Source organism: Oncorhynchus mykiss, chromosome 13, assembly GCF_057628025.1.
Source record: "Oncorhynchus mykiss isolate SJ-2025 chromosome 13, ASM5762802v1, whole genome shotgun sequence".
NCBI lineage: Eukaryota > Metazoa > Chordata > Actinopteri > Salmoniformes > Salmonidae > Oncorhynchus > Oncorhynchus mykiss.
Window position 1 is genome coordinate 4,184,903 of NC_143034.1, and position 25,584 is coordinate 4,210,486.

General features: G+C 40.9%; 1 protein-coding gene across 1 annotated transcript; it reads right to left on the bottom strand.

Moving 5' to 3' along the window:
• Nucleotides 1-24,886, bottom strand: LOC118940217 (cytochrome P450 3A27-like). Its single transcript, XM_090194750.1, has 7 exons — nt 24,739-24,886; nt 24,273-24,400; nt 23,850-23,928; nt 21,936-22,155; nt 21,613-21,839; nt 21,175-21,337; nt 1-936 (listed from the first exon to the last, which is right to left on the bottom strand). Exons 4-7 carry the CDS (start codon nt 21,978-21,980, stop codon nt 811-813), a joined length of 561 nt encoding a protein of 186 aa, XP_090050876.1. The 5' UTR covers nt 21,981-22,155; nt 23,850-23,928; nt 24,273-24,400; nt 24,739-24,886; the 3' UTR covers nt 1-810.
• Between the last annotated feature and the right edge of the window lie 698 nt (nt 24,887-25,584).

A 25,584-nucleotide genomic window follows, 5' to 3' on the forward strand; every position in this document is an offset into this window, starting at 1 on the left:
TTCATTAGTGTGATGATTTTATTGGTTTGTGATGATTAAAGTTAAAACCAAGCAGCTGCAGGGATCATCTCAACAGACAGTAAAGATTATATTTTGGAATGACTGGACAGCAGAACACCCAGAGGAACAGAATGAGAGTACAGTTCTAGAGAACACCAGCTAGAGTTCTACATTCTAGGAGAATTCCAGCCACCAGCCAGTAGTGTGCAGGATCCAGACATGACATCATGCCATGGATTTAATACCTCCTGGTGTCTAACTTTAACAAGACATGTACCTCTAATGCATCCATAGTATTACTATCTCTCTTTTATCTGGTGGAAATGGGTTTCTGAGTCCTACTCAAACCAAGCATGAGACTGAGACCAGGATTCAATCCCAGCGCTTTGTCAGCTATGTGCCATTTTAAAGGTCATTTCTGATTGAACTGACATATGCAACATTTATCATGAATGCAGTTCTTATTATCATATTATATTAAGTAGCCTATTGAATCCCAGCCTGAATATTCAGTAGCCTATAGCAGGGTCAGGATAAGGACTGAATATTCAGTAGCCGATCGACAGACAGACAGATAGATAGATAGATAGATAGACAGATAGATAGATAGATAGATAGATAGAAAATTTGGCAGCACGTCCAACCGGCCTCACAACGGCAGACCACATGTAACCACACCAGCTCAGGATCATTAGCGGGGTGAGGGGGCATGCGGAGAAGTATTTATGTCTGTAGTAAAGCCCTTTTGTGTGTGGGGAGAGAGAGAGAGAGAGGGAGGGGTACTACAGGGTAGAGTGCTACTGCATTCGGTCATGTTGTTGGACTTGTCAGAGACGTGGCGGTGGTATTGCTAAGGGTGTTGCTACGGGACTCCAGCCTCAGTTTGATTGGTCGTTTTGGCATCAGCAAACCCTGCTTGTCCATCTCCAATGGGATCTATAGAGAAAAACAGAACAGAACATAACCCTGGTTGTACATCTCCAACAGGATCTATAGAGAATAACAGACCATGTAAAACCAGATGCTGACCATGTTAAACAGGTGCTGACTATGTTAAAACAGGTGGTGACCATGTTAAAACAGGTCCATGTTAAAACAGGAGCTGACCATGTTAAAACAGGCGGTGACCATGTTAAAACAGGAGCTGACCATGTTAAAACAGGTTGTGACCATGTTAAAACAGGTGGTGACATTCTTAAAACAGGTGGTGACCATGTTAAAACAGGTGGTGACCATGTTAAAACAGGTGGTGACCATGTTAAAACAGGTCCATGTTAAAACAGGTGCTGACCATGTTAAAACAGGAGGTGATCATGTTAAAACAGGTCCATGTTAAAACAGGTGGTGACCATGTTAAAACAGTTGATGACCATGTTAAAAGGGGTGGTGACCATGTTAAAACAGGTGGTGATCATGTTAAAACAGGTCCATGTTACAACAAGTGGTGACCATGTTAAAACAGGTACTGACCATGTTAAAACAGGTGGTGACCATATTAAAACAGGTGCTGACCATGTTAAAACAGGTGGTGACCATGTTAAAACAGGTGGTGACCATGTTAAAACAGGTGGTGACCATGTTAAAAAAGATGGTGACCATGTTTAAACGCTCAATGACCATGTTAAACAGGTTCTGACCATGTTAAAACAGGCAGGGACCTTGTTAAAACAGGAGCTGAACATGTTAAACAAGCATTGACCATGTTAAACAAGCAGTGACCATGTTAAAACAGGTTGTGACCATGTTAAACAGGTTGTGACCATGTTAAAACAGGTCCATGTTAAAACAGGTAGTGACCATGTTAAAACAGGTTGTGACCATGTTAAACAGGTGGTGATCATGTTAAAACAGGTCCATGTTACAACAAGTGGTGACCATGTTAAAACAGGTGCTGACCATGTTAAAACAGGTGGTGACCATGTTAAAACAGGTGCTGACCATGTTAAAAAAGGTGGTGACCATGTTAAAACAGGTGGTGACCATGTTAAAAAAGATGGTGACCATGTTTAAACGCTCAATGACCATGTTAAACAGGTTCTGACCATGTTAAAACAGGCAGTGACCATGTTAAAACAGGAACTGAACATGTTAAACAAGCATTGACCATGTTAAACAAGCAGCGACCCTGTTAAAACAGGTGGTGACCATCTTAAAACAGGAGCTGACCATGTTAAAACAGGTGGTGACAATGTTAATTAAAACAGGAGCTGACCATGTTAAAACAGGTTGTGACCATGTTAAAACAGGTGGTGACCATCTTAAAACAGGTGGTGACCGTGTTAAAACAGGTGGTGACCATGTTAAAACAGGTGGTGACCATGTTAAAACAGGTGGTGACCATGTTAAAACAGGTCCATGTTAAAACAGGTGGTGACCATGTTAAAACAGTTGATGACCATGTTAACAGGGGTGGTGACCATGTTAAAACAGGTCCATGTTAAAACAGGTGGTGACCATGTTAAAACAGTTGATGACCATGTTAAAAGGGGTGGTGACCATGTTAAAACAGGTGGTGACCATGTTAAAACAGGTCCATGTTAAAACAGGCGGTGACCATGTTAAAACAGTTGATGACCATGTTAAAAGGGGTGGTGACCATGTTAAAACAGGTGCTGACCATGTTAAAACAGGTTATGACCATGTTAAAACAGGTGCTGACCATGTTAAAACAGGTGGTGACCATGTTAAAACAGGTGGTGACCATGTTAAAACAGGTGCTGACCATGTTAAAACAGGCAGTGACCATGTTAAAACAGGAGCTGACCATGTTAAACAAGCATTGACCATGTTAAACAAGCAGTGACCATGTTAAAACAGGTTGTGACCATGTTAAAACAGGTCCATGTTAAAACAGGTGGTGACCATCTTAAAACAGGTGGTGACCATGTTAAAACAGGTGGTGACCATGTTAAAACAGGTGGTGACCATGTTAAAACAGGTGGTGACCATGTTAAATCAGGTCCATGTTAAAAGAGGAGCTGACCATGTTAAAACAGGCGGTGACCATGTTAAAACAGGAGCTGACCATGTTAAAACAGGTTGTGACCATGTTAAAACAGGTGGTGACCATCTTAAAACAGGTGGTGACCATGTTAAAACAGGTGGTGACCATGTTAAAACAGGTGGTGACCATGTTAAAACAGGTCCATGTTAAAACAGGTGCTGGCCATGTTAAAACAGTCTATGACCATCTTAAAAGGGGTGGTGACCATGTTAAAACAGGTGGTGACCATGTTAAAACAGGTCCATGTTAAAACAGGTGGTGACCATGTTAAAACAGTTGATGACCATGTTAAAAGGGGTGGTGACCATGTTAAAACAGGTGGTGACCATGTTAAAACAGGTCCATGTTAAAACAGGAGCTGACCATGTCAAAACAGGCGGTGACCATGTTAAAACAGGAGCTGACCATGTTAAAACAGGTTGTGACCATGTTAAAACAGGTCCATGTTAAAACAGGTGCTGACCATGTTAAAACAGGAGGTGATCATGTTAAAACAGATCCATGTTAAAACAGGTGGTGACCATGTTAAAACAGGTGGTGACCATGTTAAAACAGGTCCATGTTAAAACTGGTGGTGACCATCTTAAAACAGGTGGTGACCATGTTAAAACAGGTGGTGACCATGTTAAAACAGGTCCAGGTTAAAACAGGTGCTGACCATGTTAAAACAGGAGGTGATCATGTTAAAACAGATCCATGTTAAAACAGGTGGTGACCATGTTAAAACAGGTCCATGTTAAAATAGGTGGTGACCATGTTAAAACAGGTCCATGTTAAAACAGGCGGTGACCATGTTAAAACAGTTGATGACCATGTTTAACAGGTTCTGACCATGTTAAAACAGGCAGTGACCATGTTAAAACAGGAGCTGACCATGTTAAACAAGCATTGACCATGTTAAACAAGCAGTGACCATGTTAAAACAGGTTGTGACCATGTTAAACAGGTTGTGACCATGTTAAAACAGGTCCATGTTAAAACAGGTAGTGACCATGTTAAAACAGGTTGTGACCATGTTAAACAGGTGGCCATGTTAAAAGGGGTGGTGACCATGTTAAAACAGGTGGTGACCATGTTAAAACAGGTCCATGTTAAAACAGGCGGTGACCATGTTAAAACAGTTGATGACCATGTTTAACAGGTTCTGACCATGTTAAAACAGGCAGTGACCATGTTAAAACAGGAGCTGACCATGTTAAACAAGCATTGACCATGTTAAACAAGCAGTGACCATGTTAAAACAGGTTGTGACCATGTTAAACAGGTTGTGACCATGTTAAAACAGGTCCATGTTAAAACAGGTAGTGACCATGTTAAAACAGGTTGTGACCATGTTAAACAGGTGGTGACCATGTTAAACAAGCAGTGACCATGTTAAAACAGGTGGTGACCATCTTAAAACAGGTGGTGACCATGTTAAAACAGGTGGTGACCATGTTAAAACAGGTGGTGACCATGTTAAAACAGGTCCATGTTAAAACAGGAGCTGACCATGTTAAAACAGGCTGTGACCATGTTAAAACAGGAGCTGACCATGTTAAAACAGGTTGTGACCATGTTAAAACAGGTGGTGACCATCTTAAAACAGGTGGTGACCATGTTAAAACAGGTGGTGACCATGTTAAAACAGGTGGTGACCATGTTAAAACAGGTCCATATTAAAACAGGTGCTGACCATGTTAAAACAGTTGATGTCCATCTTAAAAGGGGTGGTGACCATGTTAAAACAGGTGGTGACCATGTTAAAACAGGTCCATGTTAAAACGGGTAGTGACCATGTTAACTTCTTGACCATACTTGAGACGCAGACGTCTCAAGTATGCCCCTGGAAATGCAAATGCGCTACGCTAAATGCTAAATATACTCGTTACAACTCAATCTTTGATCAAAATTCACAAGCAGGGTATTGAATTAAAGCTACACTCGTTGTGAACCTAGCCAGCAAGTCAGATTTTTAAAATGCTTTTCGGCGAAAGCATCAGAAGCTATTATCTGATAGCATGCACCCCCCAAAATGCCAGCACGACACGTAAACAACAGATTTTGCGGTAGCCGGCGCTACCCAAAACGCAGAAATAAAATATAAAACATTCATTACCTTTGACGAGCTTCTTTCTTGGCACTCCTATATGCCCCATAAACATCACTATTGGGTATTTTTTTCGTTTAAATCGGTCCATATATACCCAAAATAGCTTTGTATGGAAGCTGTGTCATTCAGAAAAAAACATCGTTTTTAAACGCTGCGTAATTTTTTTAAATTAAAAAAGTCGACGATAAACTTTCACAAAACACTTCGAAATCCTTTTGTAATCCAACTTTAGGTATTAGTAAACGTTTATAATCTATCAAAATTATTACAGGGCGATGTATTTTCAATAGGTCTTCGCTTGCAAATCAATGGCTTCTAATGTCTTCATCAACTGCATCCGGGTGAAGACTGGGAAAATGGAGGTCAGATAGATGGATTTTCCAACAATTAATTCAAAATGAGGACAATGGCGCCATCGTGTGGAATTTGTATGAATTTCAGGCAGGTCAATATTAAATTCTGTTCTCTTTTAACAACTCGTGGAAGTGACTTATGGAAATTATTTTTAGCTTTCAGAGAGCAGTTTTTCTTGCGTTTTTCAACGAAACACACGATCTGTTATAGTCACAGCCGTGATTTAACCAGTTTTATAAACTTCAGAGTGTTTTCTATCCACACATACTAATCATATGCATATACTATATTCCTGGCATGAGTAGCAGGACGCTGAAAAGTTGCGCGATTTTTAACAGAATTTTCGAAAAAGGAGGGGGTAGAAGTAATTAAAACAGGTTGTGACCATGTTAAACTGGTGGTGATCATGTTAAAACAGGTCCATGTTACAACAAGTGGTGACCATGTTAAAACAGGTGCTGACCATGTTAAAACAGGTGGTGACCATGTTACAACAGGTGCTGACCATGTTAAAACAGGTGGTGACCATGTTAAAACAGGTGGTGACCATGTTAAAACAGGTGGTGACCATGTTAAAAAAGATGGTGACCATGTTTAAACGCTCAATGACCATGTTAAACAGGTTCTGACCATGTTAAAACAGGCAGTGACCATGTTAAAACAGGAGGTGGTGACCATGTTAAAACAGGTCCATGTTAAAATAGGTGGTGACCATGTTAAAACAGGTGGTGACCATGTTAAAACAGGTGGTGACCATGTTAAAAAAGATGGTGACCATGTTTAAACGCTCAATGACCATGTTAAACAGGTGCTGACCATGTTAAAACAGGTTATGACCATGTTAAAACAGGTGCTGACCATGTTAAAACAGGTGGTGACCATGTTAAAACAGGTGGTGACCATGTTAAAACAGGTGCTGACCATGTTAAAACAGGCAGTGACCATGTTAAAACAGGAGCTGACCATGTTAAACAAGCATTGACCATGTTAAACAAGCAGTGACCATGTTAAAACAGGTTGTGACCATGTTAAAACAGGTCCATGTTAAAACAGGTGGTGACCATCTTAAAACAGGTGGTGACCATGTTAAAACAGGTGGTGACCATGTTAAAACAGGTGGTGACCATGTTAAAACAGGTGGTGACCATGTTAAATCAGGTCCATGTTAAAAGAGGAGCTGACCATGTTAAAACAGGCGGTGACCATGTTAAAACAGGAGCTGACCATGTTAAAACAGGTTGTGACCATGTTAAAACAGGTGGTGACCATCTTAAAACAGGTGGTGACCATGTTAAAACAGGTGGTGACCATGTTAAAACAGGTGGTGACCATGTTAAAACAGGTCCATGTTAAAACAGGTGCTGGCCATGTTAAAACAGTCTATGACCATCTTAAAAGGGGTGGTGACCATGTTAAAACAGGTGGTGACCATGTTAAAACAGGTCCATGTTAAAACAGGTGGTGACCATGTTAAAACAGTTGATGACCATGTTAAAAGGGGTGGTGACCATGTTAAAACAGGTGGTGACCATGTTAAAACAGGTCCATGTTAAAACAGGAGCTGACCATGTCAAAACAGGCGGTGACCATGTTAAAACAGGAGCTGACCATGTTAAAACAGGTTGTGACCATGTTAAAACAGGTCCATGTTAAAACAGGTGCTGACCATGTTAAAACAGGAGGTGATCATGTTAAAACAGATCCATGTTAAAACAGGTGGTGACCATGTTAAAACAGGTGGTGACCATGTTAAAACAGGTCCATGTTAAAACTGGTGGTGACCATCTTAAAACAGGTGGTGACCATGTTAAAACAGGTGGTGACCATGTTAAAACAGGTCCAGGTTAAAACAGGTGCTGACCATGTTAAAACAGGAGGTGATCATGTTAAAACAGATCCATGTTAAAACAGGTGGTGACCATGTTAAAACAGGTCCATGTTAAAATAGGTGGTGACCATGTTAAAACAGGTCCATGTTAAAACAGGCGGTGACCATGTTAAAACAGTTGATGACCATGTTTAACAGGTTCTGACCATGTTAAAACAGGCAGTGACCATGTTAAAACAGGAGCTGACCATGTTAAACAAGCATTGACCATGTTAAACAAGCAGTGACCATGTTAAAACAGGTTGTGACCATGTTAAACAGGTTGTGACCATGTTAAAACAGGTCCATGTTAAAACAGGTAGTGACCATGTTAAAACAGGTTGTGACCATGTTAAACAGGTGGCCATGTTAAAAGGGGTGGTGACCATGTTAAAACAGGTGGTGACCATGTTAAAACAGGTCCATGTTAAAACAGGCGGTGACCATGTTAAAACAGTTGATGACCATGTTTAACAGGTTCTGACCATGTTAAAACAGGCAGTGACCATGTTAAAACAGGAGCTGACCATGTTAAACAAGCATTGACCATGTTAAACAAGCAGTGACCATGTTAAAACAGGTTGTGACCATGTTAAACAGGTTGTGACCATGTTAAAACAGGTCCATGTTAAAACAGGTAGTGACCATGTTAAAACAGGTTGTGACCATGTTAAACAGGTGGTGACCATGTTAAACAAGCAGTGACCATGTTAAAACAGGTGGTGACCATCTTAAAACAGGTGGTGACCATGTTAAAACAGGTGGTGACCATGTTAAAACAGGTGGTGACCATGTTAAAACAGGTCCATGTTAAAACAGGAGCTGACCATGTTAAAACAGGCTGTGACCATGTTAAAACAGGAGCTGACCATGTTAAAACAGGTTGTGACCATGTTAAAACAGGTGGTGACCATCTTAAAACAGGTGGTGACCATGTTAAAACAGGTGGTGACCATGTTAAAACAGGTGGTGACCATGTTAAAACAGGTCCATATTAAAACAGGTGCTGACCATGTTAAAACAGTTGATGTCCATCTTAAAAGGGGTGGTGACCATGTTAAAACAGGTGGTGACCATGTTAAAACAGGTCCATGTTAAAACGGGTAGTGACCATGTTAACTTCTTGACCATACTTGAGACGCAGACGTCTCAAGTATGCCCCTGGAAATGCAAATGCGCTACGCTAAATGCTAAATATACTCGTTACAACTCAATCTTTGATCAAAATTCACAAGCAGGGTATTGAATTAAAGCTACACTCGTTGTGAACCTAGCCAGCAAGTCAGATTTTTAAAATGCTTTTCGGCGAAAGCATCAGAAGCTATTATCTGATAGCATGCACCCCCCAAAATGCCAGCACGACACGTAAACAACAGATTTTGCGGTAGCCGGCGCTACCCAAAACGCAGAAATAAAATATAAAACATTCATTACCTTTGACGAGCTTCTTTCTTGGCACTCCTATATGCCCCATAAACATCACTATTGGGTATTTTTTTCGTTTAAATCGGTCCATATATACCCAAAATAGCTTTGTATGGAAGCTGTGTCATTCAGAAAAAAACATCGTTTTTAAACGCTGCGTAATTTTTTTAAATTAAAAAAGTCGACGATAAACTTTCACAAAACACTTCGAAATCCTTTTGTAATCCAACTTTAGGTATTAGTAAACGTTTATAATCTATCAAAATTATTACAGGGCGATGTATTTTCAATAGGTCTTCGCTTGCAAATCAATGGCTTCTAATGTCTTCATCAACTGCATCCGGGTGAAGACTGGGAAAATGGAGGTCAGATAGATGGATTTTCCAACAATTAATTCAAAATGAGGACAATGGCGCCATCGTGTGGAATTTGTATGAATTTCAGGCAGGTCAATATTAAATTCTGTTCTCTTTTAACAACTCGTGGAAGTGACTTATGGAAATTATTTTTAGCTTTCAGAGAGCAGTTTTTCTTGCGTTTTTCAACGAAACACACGATCTGTTATAGTCACAGCCGTGATTTAACCAGTTTTATAAACTTCAGAGTGTTTTCTATCCACACATACTAATCATATGCATATACTATATTCCTGGCATGAGTAGCAGGACGCTGAAAAGTTGCGCGATTTTTAACAGAATTTTCGAAAAAGGAGGGGGTAGAAGTAATTAAAACAGGTTGTGACCATGTTAAACTGGTGGTGATCATGTTAAAACAGGTCCATGTTACAACAAGTGGTGACCATGTTAAAACAGGTGCTGACCATGTTAAAACAGGTGGTGACCATGTTACAACAGGTGCTGACCATGTTAAAACAGGTGGTGACCATGTTAAAACAGGTGGTGACCATGTTAAAACAGGTGGTGACCATGTTAAAAAAGATGGTGACCATGTTTAAACGCTCAATGACCATGTTAAACAGGTTCTGACCATGTTAAAACAGGCAGTGACCATGTTAAAACAGGAGGTGGTGACCATGTTAAAACAGGTCCATGTTAAAATAGGTGGTGACCATGTTAAACAGTTGATGACCATGTTAAAAGGGGTGGTGACCATGTTAAAACAGGTGTTGACCATGTTAAAACAGGTCCATGTTAAAACAGGCGGTGACCATGTTAAAACAGTTGATGACCATGTTTAACAGGTTCTGACCATGTTAAAACAGGCAGTGACCATGTTAAAACAGGAGCTGACCATGTTAAACAAGCATTGACCATGTTAAACAAGCAGTGACCATGTGTAAACAGGTTGTGACCATGTTAAACAGGTTGTGACCATGTTAAAACAGGTCCATGTTAAAACAGGTAGTGACCATGTTAAAACAGGTTGTGACCATGTTAAACAGGTGGTGACCATGTTAAAACAGGTGGTGACCATGTTAAAACAGGTGGTGACCATGTTAAAACAGGTCCATGTTAAAACAGGAGCTGACCATGTTAAAACAGGCTGTGACCATGTTAAAACAGGAGCTGACCATGTTAAAACAGGAGCTGACCATGTTAAAACAGGTTGTGACCATGTTAAAACAGGTGGTGACCATCTTAAAACAGGTGGCGACCATCTTAAAAGGGGTGGTGACCATGTTAAAACAGGTGGTGACCATGTTAAAACAGGTCCATGTTAAAACAGTTGATGACCATGTTAAAAGGGGTGGTGACCATGTTAAAACAGGTGGTGACCATGTTAAAACAGGTCCATGTTACAACAAGTGGTGACCATGTTAAAACAGGTGCTGACCATGTTAAAACAGGTGCTGACCATGTTAAAACAGGTGGTGACCATGTTAAAAACAGGTGGTGACCATGTTAAAAAGATGGTGACCATGTTTAAACGCTCAATGACCATGTTAAACAGGTTCTGACCATGTTAAAACAGGCAGTGACCATGTTAAAACAGGCAGTGACCATGTTAAAACAGGAGCTGACCATGTTAAACAAGCATTGACCATGTTAAACAAGCAGTGACCATGTTAAAACAGGTTGTGACCATGTTAAACAGGTTGTGACCATGTTAAAATAGGTCCATGTTAAAACAGGTAGTGACCATGTTAAAACAGGTTGTGACCATGTTAAACAGGTGGTGACCATGTTAAACAAGCAGTGACCATGTTAAAACAGGTGGTGACCATGTTAAAACAGGTGGTGACCATGTTAAAACAGGTCCATGTTAAAACAGGAGCTGACCATGTTAAAACAGGCGGTGACCATGTTAAAACAGGAGCTGACCATGTTAAAACAGGTTGTGACCATGTTAAAACAGGTGGTGACATTCTGAAAACAGGTGGTGACCATGTTAAAACAGGTTGTGACCATGTTAAAACAGGTGGTGACCATGTTAAAACAGGTGGTGACCATGTTAAAACAGGTCCATGTTACAACAAGTGGTGACCATGTTAAAACAGGTGCTGACCATGTTAAAACAGGTGGTGACCATGTTAAAACAGAAGCTGATGATGTTAAACAAGCAGTGACCATGTTAAAACAGGTTGTGACCATGTTAAACAGGTTGTGACCATGTTAAACAAACAGTGACTACGTTAAAACAGGTGGTGACCATGTTAAACAAGCAGTGACCATGTTAAAACAGGTGGTGACCATGTTAAAACAGGTGCTGACCATGTTTAAACAGTCAATGACCATGTTAAAACAGGTTGTGAGCATGTTAAACAGGTTGTGACCATGTTAAAACAGGTCCATGTTAAAACAGGTTGTGACCATGTTAAAACAGGTCCATGTTAAAACAGGTGGTGACCATGTTAAAACAGGTGGTGACCATGTTAAAACAGGTGGTGACTATGTTAAAACAGGTCCATGTTAAAACAGGTGGTGACCATGTTAAAACAGGTGGTGACTATGTTAAAACAGGTCCATGTTAAAACAGGTGCTGACCATGTTAAAACAGGTGGTGACCATGTTAAAACAGGTTGTGACCATGTTAAAAAGGTTGTGACCATGTTAAAACAGGTCCATGTTAAAACAGGTCGTGACCATGTTAAAACAGGTCGTGACCATGTTAAAACAGGTGTTGACCATGTTAAACAGGCGGTGACCATGTTAAAACAGGTTGTGACCATGTTAAACAGGTGGCGACCATGTTAAAACAGGAGCTGACCATGTTAAACAAGCAGTGAGCATGTTAAAACAGGTTGTGACCATGTTAAAAAGGTTGTGACCATGTTAAACAAACAGTGACTACGTTAAAACAGGTGGTGACCATGTTAAACAAGCAGTGACCATGTTAAAACAGGTGGTGACCATGTTAAAACAGGTGCTGACCATGTTTAAACAGGCAATGACCATGTTAAAACAGGTTGTGAGCATGTTAAAACAGGTCCATGTTAAAACAGGTGGTGACCATGTTAAAACAGGTGATGACTATGTTAAAACAGGTCCATGTTAAAACAGGTGCTGACCATGTTAAAACAGGTGGTGACCATGTTAAAACAGGTTGTGACCATGTTAAACAGGTTGTTACCATGTTAAAACAGGTCCATGTTAAACAAGCAGTGACCATGTTAAAACAGGTGGTGACCATGTTAAAACAGGTTGTGACCATGTTAAAAAGGTTGTGACCATGTTAAAACAGGTCGTGACCATGTTAAAACAGGTGGTGACCATGTTAAACAGGCGGTGACCATGTTAAAACAGGTTGTGACCATGTTAAACAGGTGGCGACCATGTTAAAACAGGAGCTGACCATGTTAAACAAGCAGTGTGCATGTTAAAACAGGTTGTGACCATGTTAAAAAGGTTGTGACCATGTTAAACAAACAGTGACTACGTTAAAACAGGTGGTGACCATGTTAAACAAGCAGTGACCATGTTAAAACAGGTGGTGACCATGTTAAAACAGGTGCTGACCAAGTTTAAACAGGCAATGACCATGTTAAAACAGGTTGTGAGCATGTTAAACAGGTTGTGACCATGTTAAAACAGGTCCATGTTAAAACAGGTGGTGACCTTGTTAAAACAGGTGATGACTATGTTAAAACAGGTCCATGTTAAAACAGGTGCTGACCATGTTAAAACAGGTGGTGACCATGTTAAAACAGGTTGTGACCATGTTAAACAGGTTGTTACCATGTTAAAACAGGTCCATGTTAAAACAGGTCGTGACCATGTTAAAACAGGTCGTGACCATGTTAAAACAGGTGGTGACCATGTTAAACAGGCGGTGACCATGTTAAAACAGGTTGTGACCATGTTAAACAGGTGGCGACCATGTTAAAACAGGAGCTGACCATGTTAAACAAGCAGTGAGCATGTTAAAACAGGTTGTGACCATGTTAAAAAGGTTGTGACCATGTTAAACAAACAGTGACTACGTTAAAACAGGTGGTGACCATGTTAAACAAGCAGTGACCATGTTAAAACAGGTGGTGACCATGTTAAAACAGGTGCTGACCATGTTTAAACAGGCAATGACCATGTTAAAACAGGTTGTGAGCATGTTAAACAGGTTGTGACCATGTTAAAACAGGTCCATGTTAAAACAGGTGGTGACCATGTTAAAACAGGTGATGACTATGTTAAAACAGGTCCATGTTAAAACAGGTGCTGACCATGTTAAAACAGGTGGTGACCATGTTAAAACAGGTTGTGACCATGTTAAACAGGTTGTTACCATGTTAAAACAGGTCCATGTTAAAACAGGTCGTGACCATGTTAAAACAGGTCGTGACCATGTTAAAACAGGTGGTGACCATGTTAAACAGGCGGTGACCATGTTAAAACAGGTTGTGACCATGTTAAACAGGTGGCGACCATGTTAAAACAGGAGCTGACCATGTTAAACAAGCAGTGAGCATGTTAAAACAGGTTGTGACCATGTTAAAAAGGTTGTGACCATGTTAAACAAACAGTGACTACGTTAAAACAGGTGGTGACCATGTTAAACAAGCAGTGACCATGTTAAAACAGGTGGTGACCATGTTAAAACAGGTGCTGACCATGTTTAAACAGGCAATGACCATGTTAAAACAGGTTGTGAGCATGTTAAACAGGTTGTGACCATGTTAAAACAGGTCCATGTTAAAACAGGTGGTGACCATGTTAAAACAGGTGATGACTATGTTAAAACAGGTCCATGTTAAAACAGGTGCTGACCATGTTAAAACAGGTGGTGACCATGTTAAAACAGGTTGTGACAATGTTAAACAGGTTGTTACCATGTTAAAACAGGTCCATGTTAAAACAGGTCGTGACCATGTTAAAACAGGTGGCGACCATGTTAAAACAGGAGCTGACCATGTTAAACAAGCAGTGAGCATGTTAAAACAGGTTGTGACCATGTTAAACAGGTTGTGACCATGTTAAACAGACAGTGACTACGTTAAAACAGGTGGTGACCATGTTAAACAAGCAGTGACCATGTTAAAACAGGTGGTGACCATGTTAAAACAGGTGGTGACCATGTTAAAACAGGTCCATGTTAAAACAGGAGCTGACCATGTTAAAACAGGCGGTGACCATGTTAAAACAGGAGCTGACCATGTTAAAACAGGTCCATGTTAAAACAGGTGGTGACATTCTTAAAACAGGTGGTGACCATGTTAAAACAGGTTGTGACCATGTTAAAACAGGTGGTGACCATGTTAAAACAGGTGGTGACCATGTTAAAACAGGTCCATGTTACAACAAGTGGTGACCATGTTAAAACAGGTGCTGACCATGTTAAAACAGGTGGTGACCATGTTAAAACAGGAGCTGACGATGTTAAACAAGCAGTGACCATGTTAAAACAGGTTGTGACCATGTTAAACAGGTTGTGACCATGTTAAACAAACAGTGACTACGTTAAAACAGGTGGTGACCATGTTAAACAAGCAGTGACCATGTTAAAACAGGTGGTGACCATGTTAAAACAGGTGCTGACCATGTTTAAACAGGCAATGACCATGTTAAAACAGGTTGTGAGCATGTTAAACAGGTTGTGACCATGTTAAAACAGGTCCATGTTAAAACAGGTTGTGACCATGTTAAAACAGGTCCATGTTAAAACAGGTGGTGACCATGTTAAAACAGGTGGTGACCATGTTAAAACAGGTGGTGACTATGTTAAAACAGGTCCATGTTAAAACAGGTGGTGACCATGTTAAAACAGGTGGTGACTATGTTAAAACAGGTCCATGTTAAAACAGGTGCTGACCATGTTAAAACAGGTGGTGACCATGTTAAAACAGGTTGTGACCATGTTAAAAAGGTTGTGACCATGTTAAAACAGGTCGTGACCATGTTAAAACAGGTGGTGACCATGTTAAACAGGCGGTGACCATGTTAAAACAGGTTGTGACCATGTTAAACAGGTGGCGACCATGTTAAAACAGGAGCTGACCATGTTAAACAAGCAGTGAGCATGTTAAAACAGGTTGTGACCATGTTAAAAAGGTTGTGACCATGTTAAACAAACAGTGACTACGTTAAAACAGGTGGTGACCATGTTAAACAAGCAGTGACCATGTTAAAACAGGTGGTGACCATGTTAAAACAGGTGCTGACCATGTTTAAACAGGCAATGACCATGTTAAAACAGGTTGTGAGCATGTTAAACAGGTTGTGACCATGTTAAAACAGGTCCATGTTAAAACAGGTGGTGACCATGTTAAAACAGGTGATGACTATGTTAAAACAGGTCCATGTTAAAACAGGTGCTGACCATGTTAAAACAGGTGGTGACCATGTTAAAACAGGTTGTGACCATGTTAAACAGGTTGTTACCATGTTAAAACAGGTCCATGTTAAAACAGGTCGTGACCATGTTAAAACAGGTCGTGACCATGTTAAAACAGGTGGTGACCATGTTAAACAGGCGGTGACCATGTTAAAACAGGTTGTGACCATGTTAAACAGGTGGCGACCATGTTAAAACAGGAGCTGACCATGTTAAACAAGCAGTGAGCATGTTAAAACAGGTTGTGACCATGTTAAAAAGGTTGTGACCATGTTAAACAAACAGTGACTACGTTAAAACAGGTGGTGACCATGTTAAACAAGCAGTGACCATGTTAAAACAGGTGGTGACCATGTTAAAACAGGTGCTGACCATGTTTAAACAGGCAATGACCATGTTAAAACAGGTTGTGAGCATGTTAAACAGGTTGTGACCATGTTAAAACAGGTCCATGTTAAAACAGGTGGTGACCATGTTAAAACAGGTGATGACTATGTTAAAACAGGTCCATGTTAAAACAGGTGCTGACCATGTTAAAACAGGTGGTGACCATGTTAAAACAGGTTGTGACAATGTTAAACAGGTTGTTACCATGTTAAAACAGGTGCTGACCATGTTAAAACAGGTGGTGACCATGTTAAAACAGGTTGTGACAATGTTAAACAGGTTGTTACCATGTTAAAACAGGTCCATGTTAAAACAGGTCGTGACCATGTTAAAACAGGTGGCGACCATGTTAAAACAGGAGCTGACCATGTTAAACAAGCAGTGAGCATGTTAAAACAGGTTGTGACCATGTTAAACAGGTTGTGACCATGTTAAACAGACAGTGACTACGTTAAAACAGGTGGTGACCATGTTAAACAAGCAGTGACCATGTTAAAACAGGTGGTGACCATGTTAAAACAGGTGGTGACCATGTTAAAACAGGTCCATGTTAAAACAGGAGCTGACCATGTTAAAACAGGCGGTGACCATGTTAAAACAGGAGCTGACCATGTTAAAACAGGTCCATGTTAAAACAGGTGGTGACATTCTTAAAACAGGTGGTGACCATGTTAAAACAGGTTGTGACCATGTTAAAACAGGTGGTGACCATGTTAAAACAGGTGGTGACCATGTTAAAACAGGTCCATGTTACAACAAGTGGTGACCATGTTAAAACAGGTGCTGACCATGTTAAAACAGGTGGTGACCATGTTAAAACAGGAGCTGACGATGTTAAACAAGCAGTGACCATGTTAAAACAGGTTGTGACCATGTTAAACAGGTTGTGACCATGTTAAACAAACAGTGACTACGTTAAAACAGGTGGTGACCATGTTAAACAAGCAGTGACCATGTTAAAACAGGTGGTGACCATGTTAAAACAGGTGCTGACCATGTTTAAACAGGCAATGACCATGTTAAAACAGGTTGTGAGCATGTTAAACAGGTTGTGACCATGTTAAAACAGGTCCATGTTAAAACAGGTTGTGACCATGTTAAAACAGGTCCATGTTAAAACAGGTGGTGACCATGTTAAAACAGGTGGTGACCATGTTAAAACAGGTGGTGACTATGTTAAAACAGGTCCATGTTAAAACAGGTGGTGACCATGTTAAAACAGGTGGTGACTATGTTAAAACAGGTCCATGTTAAAACAGGTGCTGACCATGTTAAAACAGGTGGTGACCATGTTAAAACAGGTTGTGACCATGTTAAAAAGGTTGTGACCATGTTAAAACAGGTCGTGACCATGTTAAAACAGGTGGTGACCATGTTAAACAGGCGGTGACCATGTTAAAACAGGTTGTGACCATGTTAAACAGGTGGCGACCATGTTAAAACAGGAGCTGACCATGTTAAACAAGCAGTGAGCATGTTAAAACAGGTTGTGACCATGTTAAAAAGGTTGTGACCATGTTAAACAAACAGTGACTACGTTAAAACAGGTGGTGACCATGTTAAACAAGCAGTGACCATGTTAAAACAGGTGGTGACCATGTTAAAACAGGTGCTGACCATGTTTAAACAGGCAATGACCATGTTAAAACAGGTTGTGAGCATGTTAAACAGGTTGTGAGCATGTTAAAACAGGTCCATGTTAAAACAGGTGGTGACCATGTTAAAACAGGTGATGACTATGTTAAAACAGGTCCATGTTAAAACAGGTGCTGACCATGTTAAAACAGGTGGTGACCATGTTAAAACAGGTTGTGACCATGTTAAACAGGTTGTTACCATGTTAAAACAGGTCCATGTTAAAACAGGTCGTGACCATGTTAAAACAGGTCGTGACCATGTTAAAACAGGTGGTGACCATGTTAAACAGGCGGTGACCATGTTAAAACAGGTTGTGACCATGTTAAACAGGTGGCGACCATGTTAAAACAGGAGCTGACCATGTTAAACAAGCAGTGAGCATGTTAAAACAGGTTGTGACCATGTTAAAAAGGTTGTGACCATGTTAAACAAACAGTGACTACGTTAAAACAGGTGGTGACCATGTTAAACAAGCAGTGACCATGTTAAAACAGGTGGTGACCATGTTAAAACAGGTGCTGACCATGTTTAAACAGGCAATGACCATGTTAAAACAGGTTGTGAGCATGTTAAACAGGTTGTGACCATGTTAAAACAGGTCCATGTTAAAACAGGTGGTGACCATGTTAAAACAGGTGATGACTATGTTAAAACAGGTCCATGTTAAAACAGGTGCTGACCATGTTAAAACAGGTGGTGACCATGTTAAAACAGGTTGTGACAATGTTAAACAGGTTGTTACCATGTTAAAACAGGTCCATGTTAAAACAGGTCGTGACCATGTTAAAACAGGTGGCGACCATGTTAAAACAGGAGCTGACCATGTTAAACAAGCAGTGAGCATGTTAAAACAGGTTGTGACCATGTTAAACAGGTTGTGACCATGTTAAACAGACAGTGACTACGTTAAAACAGGTGGTGACCATGTTAAACAAGCAGTGACCATGTTAAAACAGGTGGTGACCATGTTAAAACAGGTGGTGACCATGTTAAAACAGGTCCATGTTAAAACAGGAGCTGACCATGTTAAAACAGGCGGTGACCATGTTAAAACAGGAGCTGACCATGTTAAAACAGGTCCATGTTAAAACAGGTGGTGACATTCTTAAAACAGGTGGTGACCATGTTAAAACAGGTTGTGACCATGTTAAAACAGGTGGTGACCATGTTAAAACAGGTGGTGACCATGTTAAAACAGGTCCATGTTACAACAAGTGGTGACCATGTTAAAACAGGTGCTGACCATGTTAAAACAGGTGGTGACCATGTTAAAACAGGAGCTGACGATGTTAAACAAGCAGTGACCATGTTAAAACAGGTTGTGACCATGTTAAACAGGTTGTGACCATGTTAAACAAACAGTGACTACGTTAAAACAGGTGGTGACCATGTTAAACAAGCAGTGACCATGTTAAAACAGGTGGTGACCATGTTAAAACAGGTGCTGACCATGTTTAAACAGGCAATGACCATGTTAAAACAGGTTGTGAGCATGTTAAACAGGTTGTGACCATGTTAAAACAGGTCCATGTTAAAACAGGTTGTGACCATGTTAAAACAGGTCCATGTTAAAACAGGTGGTGACCATGTTAAAACAGGTGGTGACCATGTTAAAACAGGTGGTGACTATGTTAAAACAGGTCCATGTTAAAACAGGTGGTGACCATGTTAAAACAGGTGGTGACTATGTTAAAACAGGTCCATGTTAAAACAGGTGCTGACCATGTTAAAACAGGTGGTGACCATGTTAAAACAGGTTGTGACCATGTTAAAAAGGTTGTGACCATGTTAAAACAGGTCGTGACCATGTTAAAACAGGTGGTGACCATGTTAAACAGGCGGTGACCATGTTAAAACAGGTTGTGACCATGTTAAACAGGTGGCGACCATGTTAAAACAGGAGCTGACCATGTTAAACAAGCAGTGAGCATGTTAAAACAGGTTGTGACCATGTTAAAAAGGTTGTGACCATGTTAAACAAACAGTGACTACGTTAAAACAGGTGGTGACCATGTTAAACAAGCAGTGACCATGTTAAAACAGGTGGTGACCATGTTAAAACAGGTGCTGACCAAGTTTAAACAGGCAATGACCATGTTAAAACAGGTTGTGAGCATGTTAAACAGGTTGTGACCATGTTAAAACAGGTCCATGTTAAAACAGGTGGTGACCATGTTAAAACAGGTGATGACTATGTTAAAACAGGTCCATGTTAAAACAGGTGCTGACCATGTTAAAACAGGTGGTGACCATGTTAAAACAGGTTGTGACCATGTTAAACAGGTTGTTACCATGTTAAAACAGGTCCATGTTAAAACAGGTCGTGACCATGTTAAAACAGGTCGTGACCATGTTAAAACAGGTGGTGACCATGTTAAACAGGCGGTGACCATGTTAAAACAGGTTGTGACCATGTTAAACAGGTGGCGACCATGTTAAAACAGGAGCTGACCATGTTAAACAAGCAGTGAGCATGTTAAAACAGGTTGTGACCATGTTAAAAAGGTTGTGACCATGTTAAACAAACAGTGACTACGTTAAAACAGGTGGTGACCATGTTAAACAAGCAGTGACCATGTTAAAACAGGTGGTGACCATGTTAAAACAGGTGCTGACCATGTTTAAACAGGCAATGACCATGTTAAAACAGGTTGTGAGCATGTTAAACAGGTTGTGACCATGTTAAAACAGGTCCATGTTAAAACAGGTGCTGACCATGTTAAAACAGGTGGTGACCATGTTAAAACAGGTTGTGACCATGTTAAACAGGTTGTTACCATGTTAAAACAGGTCCATGTTAAAACAGGTCGTGACCATGTTAAAACAGGTCGTGACCATGTTAAAACAGGTGGTGACCATGTTAAACAGGCGGTGACCATGTTAAAACAGGTTGTGACCATGTTAAACAGGTGGCGACCATGTTAAAACAGGAGCTGACCATGTTAAACAAGCAGTGAGCATGTTAAAACAGGTTGTGACCATGTTAAACAGGTTGTGACCATGTTAAACAGACAGTGACTACGTTAAAACAGGTGGTGACCATGTTAAACAAGCAGTGACCATGTTAAAACAGGTGGTGACCATGTTAAAACAGGTGCTGACCATGTTTAAACAGGCAATGACCATGTTAAAACAGGTTGTGAGCATGTTAAACAGGATGTGACCATGTTAAAACAGGTCCATGTTAAAACAGGTTGTGACCATGTTAAAACAGGTCCATGTTAAAACAGGTGGTGACCATGTTAAAACAGGTGGTGACCATGTTAAAACAGGTGGTGACTATGTTAAAACAGGTCCATGTTAAAACAGGTGGTGACCATGTTAAAACATGTGGTGACTATGTTAAAACAGGTCCATGTTAAAACAGGTGCTGACCATGTTAAAACAGGTGGTGACCATGTTAAAACAGGTGGTGACCATGTTAAAACAGGCGGTGACCATGTTAAAACAGGTGGTGACCATGTTAAAACAGGTGGTGACCATGTTAAAACAGGTCCATGTTAAAACAGGTCCATGTTAAAACAGGTGGTGACCATGTTAAAACAGGTGCTGACCATGTTAAAACAGGAGGTGATCATGTTAAAACAGGAGGTGATCATGTTAAAACAGTTGCTGACCATGCTGAAACAGATCCTGATGTTTGATGATGTCATATTCTGTCTGCTCAGGTGAGCGTCTCACCTCGGTCTCGTCACAGACGGAGAAAGTGAAACTCTGGAGGATCTCGACCATGGCCAGTTTGATCATGATCAGGGCGAAGCGCATCCCGATACAGTTCCTGGGCCCCGCCCCAAACGGCATGTACGTGTACGGATCAATAGACTCCTTGTTCTCCTTACTGAACCTGGACAGGGGGAGGGCAGACACATTACACATTGTATTGTAGTTGATTTGTGGTTGTGGTTCAGACACATTACACATTGTATTGTAGTTCATTTGTGGTTGTGCTGTGCTGTTACGTTGTAGCAAAATGTATTAATGATCTTGTGTTTGTATTGTGGTTGTGTTATGGTTATGTTATGGTTGTGTTATGGTTGTATTAAGGTTGTGTTGTGGTTGGATTGTGGTTATGTTATGGTTGTGTTATGGTTGGATTGTGGTTACGGTGCGGTCCAGTACCTCTCTGGTTTGAACTCCTCAGGGTCAGACCAGATCTCTGGGTCACGGTGGAGGGTCCACGTGGGAACCAGGACAACGCAGTCTTTGGGGATGACGATGCTGTTGATCTCCACCGTCTTCTTGGCGACCCTCTCCAGTCGCGGGGCGACGGGGTACAGTCTCAGAGACTCGTTCAACACACAGTCCAAATAGTCCATCTGCATCAGAGCTTCGTACTGGATTGAAGCCTGCACCGTTGTTACATACAAATCAGTACCTCACCCCATCTGACACCCACACAGTATCTATCTCCTCCTGCAGTTTGGTCATGGTGTGGGGGTTACCTTGTTGGGGAACACAGTATCTACCTCCTGCTGCAGTTTGGTCATGGTGTGGAGGTTACCTTGTTGGGGAACACAGTATCTATCTCCTCCTGCAGTTTGGTCATGACGTGGGGATTGGTTGCCAGGTTATAGGCCAGGAAACTCATAGTACTGCTGCTGGTCTCGTAGCCGGCGAAGATGAAGATCATGGCCTGAGACAAGATCTCATGATCAGTCAGTCCTGTGGAGGGAGGGAGAGAGGGAGAGAGAGAGAGAGAGAGAGAGAGAAAGAACGAGAGGGAACAAGATAATTGTTTCTAACAGTAGTTTACAGGTGTGTGTTTGTAACAGCTGTGTGTTTGAAAGAGGTGTGTGTTTGTAACAGTAGCTGACAGGTGTGTGTTTGTAACAGTAGTTTACAGGTGTGTGTTTGTAACAGTAGATTACAGGTGTGTGTTTTTAACAGTAGATTACAGGTGTGTGTCTGTAACAGTAGTTTACAGGTGTGTGTTTATAACAGTAGTTAACAGGTGTGTGTTTGTAACAGGTGTGTGTTTGTAACAGTAGTTTACAGGTGTGTGTTTGTAACAGTAGTTTACAGGTGTGTGTTTGTAACAGGTGTGTGTTTGTAACAATAGTTTACAGGTGTGTGTTTGTAACAGATGTGTGTTTGTAACAGGTGTGTGTTTGTAACAGTAGTTTACAGGTGTGTGTTTGTAACAGGTGTGTGTTTGTAACAGGTGTGTTTTTGTAACAGTAGTTTACAGGTGTGTGTTTGTAACAGGTGTGTGTTTGTAACAGGTGTGTGTTTGTAACAGTAGTTTACAGGTGTGTGTTTGTAACAGGTGTGTGTTTGTAACAGGTGTGTGTTTGTAACAGTAGTTTACAGGTGTGTGTTTGTAACAGTAGTTTACAGGTGTGTGTTTGTAACAGGTGTGTGTTTGTAACAGGTGTGTGTTTGTAACAGCAGTTTACAGGTGTGTTTTTGTAACAGTAGTTTACAGGTGTGTGTTTGTAACAGGTGTGTGTTTGTAACAGTAGTTTACAGGTGTTTGTTTGTAACAGGTGTGTGTTTGTAACAGGTGTACGTTTGTATCAGTAGTTTACAGGTGTGTGTTTGTAACAGTAGTTTACAGGTGTGTGTTTGTAACAGTAGTTTACAGGTGTGTGTTTGTAACAGTAGATTACAGGTGTGTGTTTGTAACAGTAGTTTACAGGTGTGTGTTTGTAAAAGTAGTTTACAGGTGTGTGTTTGTAACAGTAGATTACTGGTGTGTGTTTGTAACAGTAGTTTACAGGTGTGTGTTTGTAACAGTAGATTACAGGTGTGTGTTTGTAACAGGTGTGTGTTTGTAACAGTAGATTACAGGTGTGTGTTTGTAACAGTAGATTACAGGTGTGTGTTTGTATTCGTAGATTACAGGTGTGTGTTTGTAACAGTAGTTTACAGGTGTGTGTTTGTAACAGTAGTTTACAGGTGTGTGTTTGTAACAGGTGTGTGTTTGTAACAGCAGTTTACAGGTGTATGTTTGTAACAGGTGTGTGTTTGTAACAGTAGTTTACAGGTGTGTGTTTGTTACATTATTATACAGGTGTGTGTTTGTAACAGTAGTGTCCAGGTGTGTGTTTGTAACAGTAGTTTACAGTTGTGTGTTTGTAACAGTAGATTACAGGTGTGTGGTTGTAACAGTAGTTTACAGGAGTGTGTTTGTAAAAGTAGTTTACAGGTGTGTGCTTGTAACAGTAGATTACTGGTGTGTGTTTGTAACAGTAGTTTACAGGTGTGTGTTTGTTACATTATTATACAGGTGTGTGTTTGTAACAGTAGTGTCCAGGTGTGTATTTGTAACAGTAGTTTACAGGTGTGTGTTTGTAACAGTAGTTTACAGGTGTGTGTTTGTAACAGTAGTTTACAGGTGTTTGTTCGGCAGGTACCTTTAGTCTGTTCCTCTCCTGTCTTTGTGTCACTGCCTTTCTGAGAGTCGATCATCAGCTGTAAGAAATCCACCCGATTCTGGAAGCAGAAAGACATGAGGTCAAATCTGTCCAATCACATCCAACACAAACAGATTCCACTGTATCTGGACCAATCACAACCAACACAAACAGATTCTAATGGATCTCGTCCAATCACAACCAACACAAACAGATTCTAATATGAATGTAGATATTTGGGTCCCAAAAGTAGTCTTTTTAAATTCCAACAAGATATCGATATGGACGTTTCATATTGATGCCCATTAGTAGTTACGTAGGTTTTCCTAATCTTAATAAATAAATACAGAATATTCCAATACAAATATAAATGTATAGATGAAAATATCAACATAATCAAATATAAATATAAAACATGTTTACAGTTGAGTTCCCAGTGTCACGTCCAGATTTGATCTTAGCCAGCGAGGCGTAAAAGAAGTCTGTCACCGCAGACGGGACGAAAGAAAACTTCATCTTCTCCAAGATAGGACCAGTGAAGGGAAACACAACTGGAGAAGGAGAGGAGGGGAGGAGAAGAGGAGAGGAGGGGAGGAGGAGAGGACAGGAGAGGAGAAGAGGAGAGGAGGAGGGGAGAGGAGAAGAGGAGAGGAGTGGAGGACCAGAGAGGAGAAGAGGAGGGGAGTAGAGGTCGGGAGAGGAGAGGAGAAGAGGAGAAGAGGATGGGAGAGGAGAAGAGAGGAGAAGAGGAGAGGTGAGGAGAGGAGGGGATGATGGGAGAGGAGATGAGGAGAGGTAGAGAGGAAAGTTTTATAGAAAGGTAAACATCTTCATGTGATAAAAAATGACAACTTTGTGTCTGTGTGTGTATGTACGTATACAGTCTCACAGATTAGTAGGAACAGTGGGTTGAACAGGTCAAACTTGAGCATCTTCTTGACGTTGGAGACGAAGGGGTCTGAAGGGTTGTTCAGAGAGTCAATGTCCACACTGAAGGCTGTGCTGGTGACCACGTCCATACTGTAGGGCCCAAAGAACCTGCAACACAACCACAACTACTGACCACCAACCACACAACTACTGACCACACAACTACTGACCACACAACTACTGACAACAATGTCCACACTGAAAGCAGTGCTGGTGACCACGTCCATACTGTAGGGCCCAAAGAACCTACAACACAACCACAATTACACAACTACTGATTACACAACTACTGACCACACAACTACTGACCACACAACCACAATTACACAACTACTGACCACACAACTTACTGACCACCCAACTACTGACCACCCAACTACTGACCACAACCACACAACTACCTACCACAACAACACAACAACTGACCACAGCTACTGACCACAATTACACAACTACTGACCATACAACTAGTGACCACAACTAGAGACCACAACTAGTCACCACCAACTACTGACCACATGAACCGGCCACACCTACTAACCACACACATAATGACCACACCTACTGACCACACACACAATGACCACAAATACTGACCACACACACAATGACTACAAATACTGACCACAACCACACAGCTACTGACCACAACCACACAACTACTGACCACAAAACTACTGACCACACAACTACTGACCACATAACCACCGACCACACAACCATCGACAACACAACTACTGACCACAACTACAGACCACACAACTACCAACCACATCTACTGACCACACAACTACTGACCACACAA

Coding starts and splice junctions, on each gene's coding strand:
- LOC118940217 (XM_090194750.1), bottom strand. CDS start 21,980: ATGACCAAACTGCAGCAGGAGGTAGATACTGTGTTCCCCAACAAG. Junction 21,840..21,935: donor ATACTGTGTTCCCCAACAAG/GTAACCCCCACA, acceptor ACAACGGTGCAG/GCTTCAATCCAGTACGAAGC. Junction 21,338..21,612: donor GAGGAGTTCAAACCAGAGAG/GTACTGGACCGC, acceptor CCCCCTGTCCAG/GTTCAGTAAGGAGAACAAGG.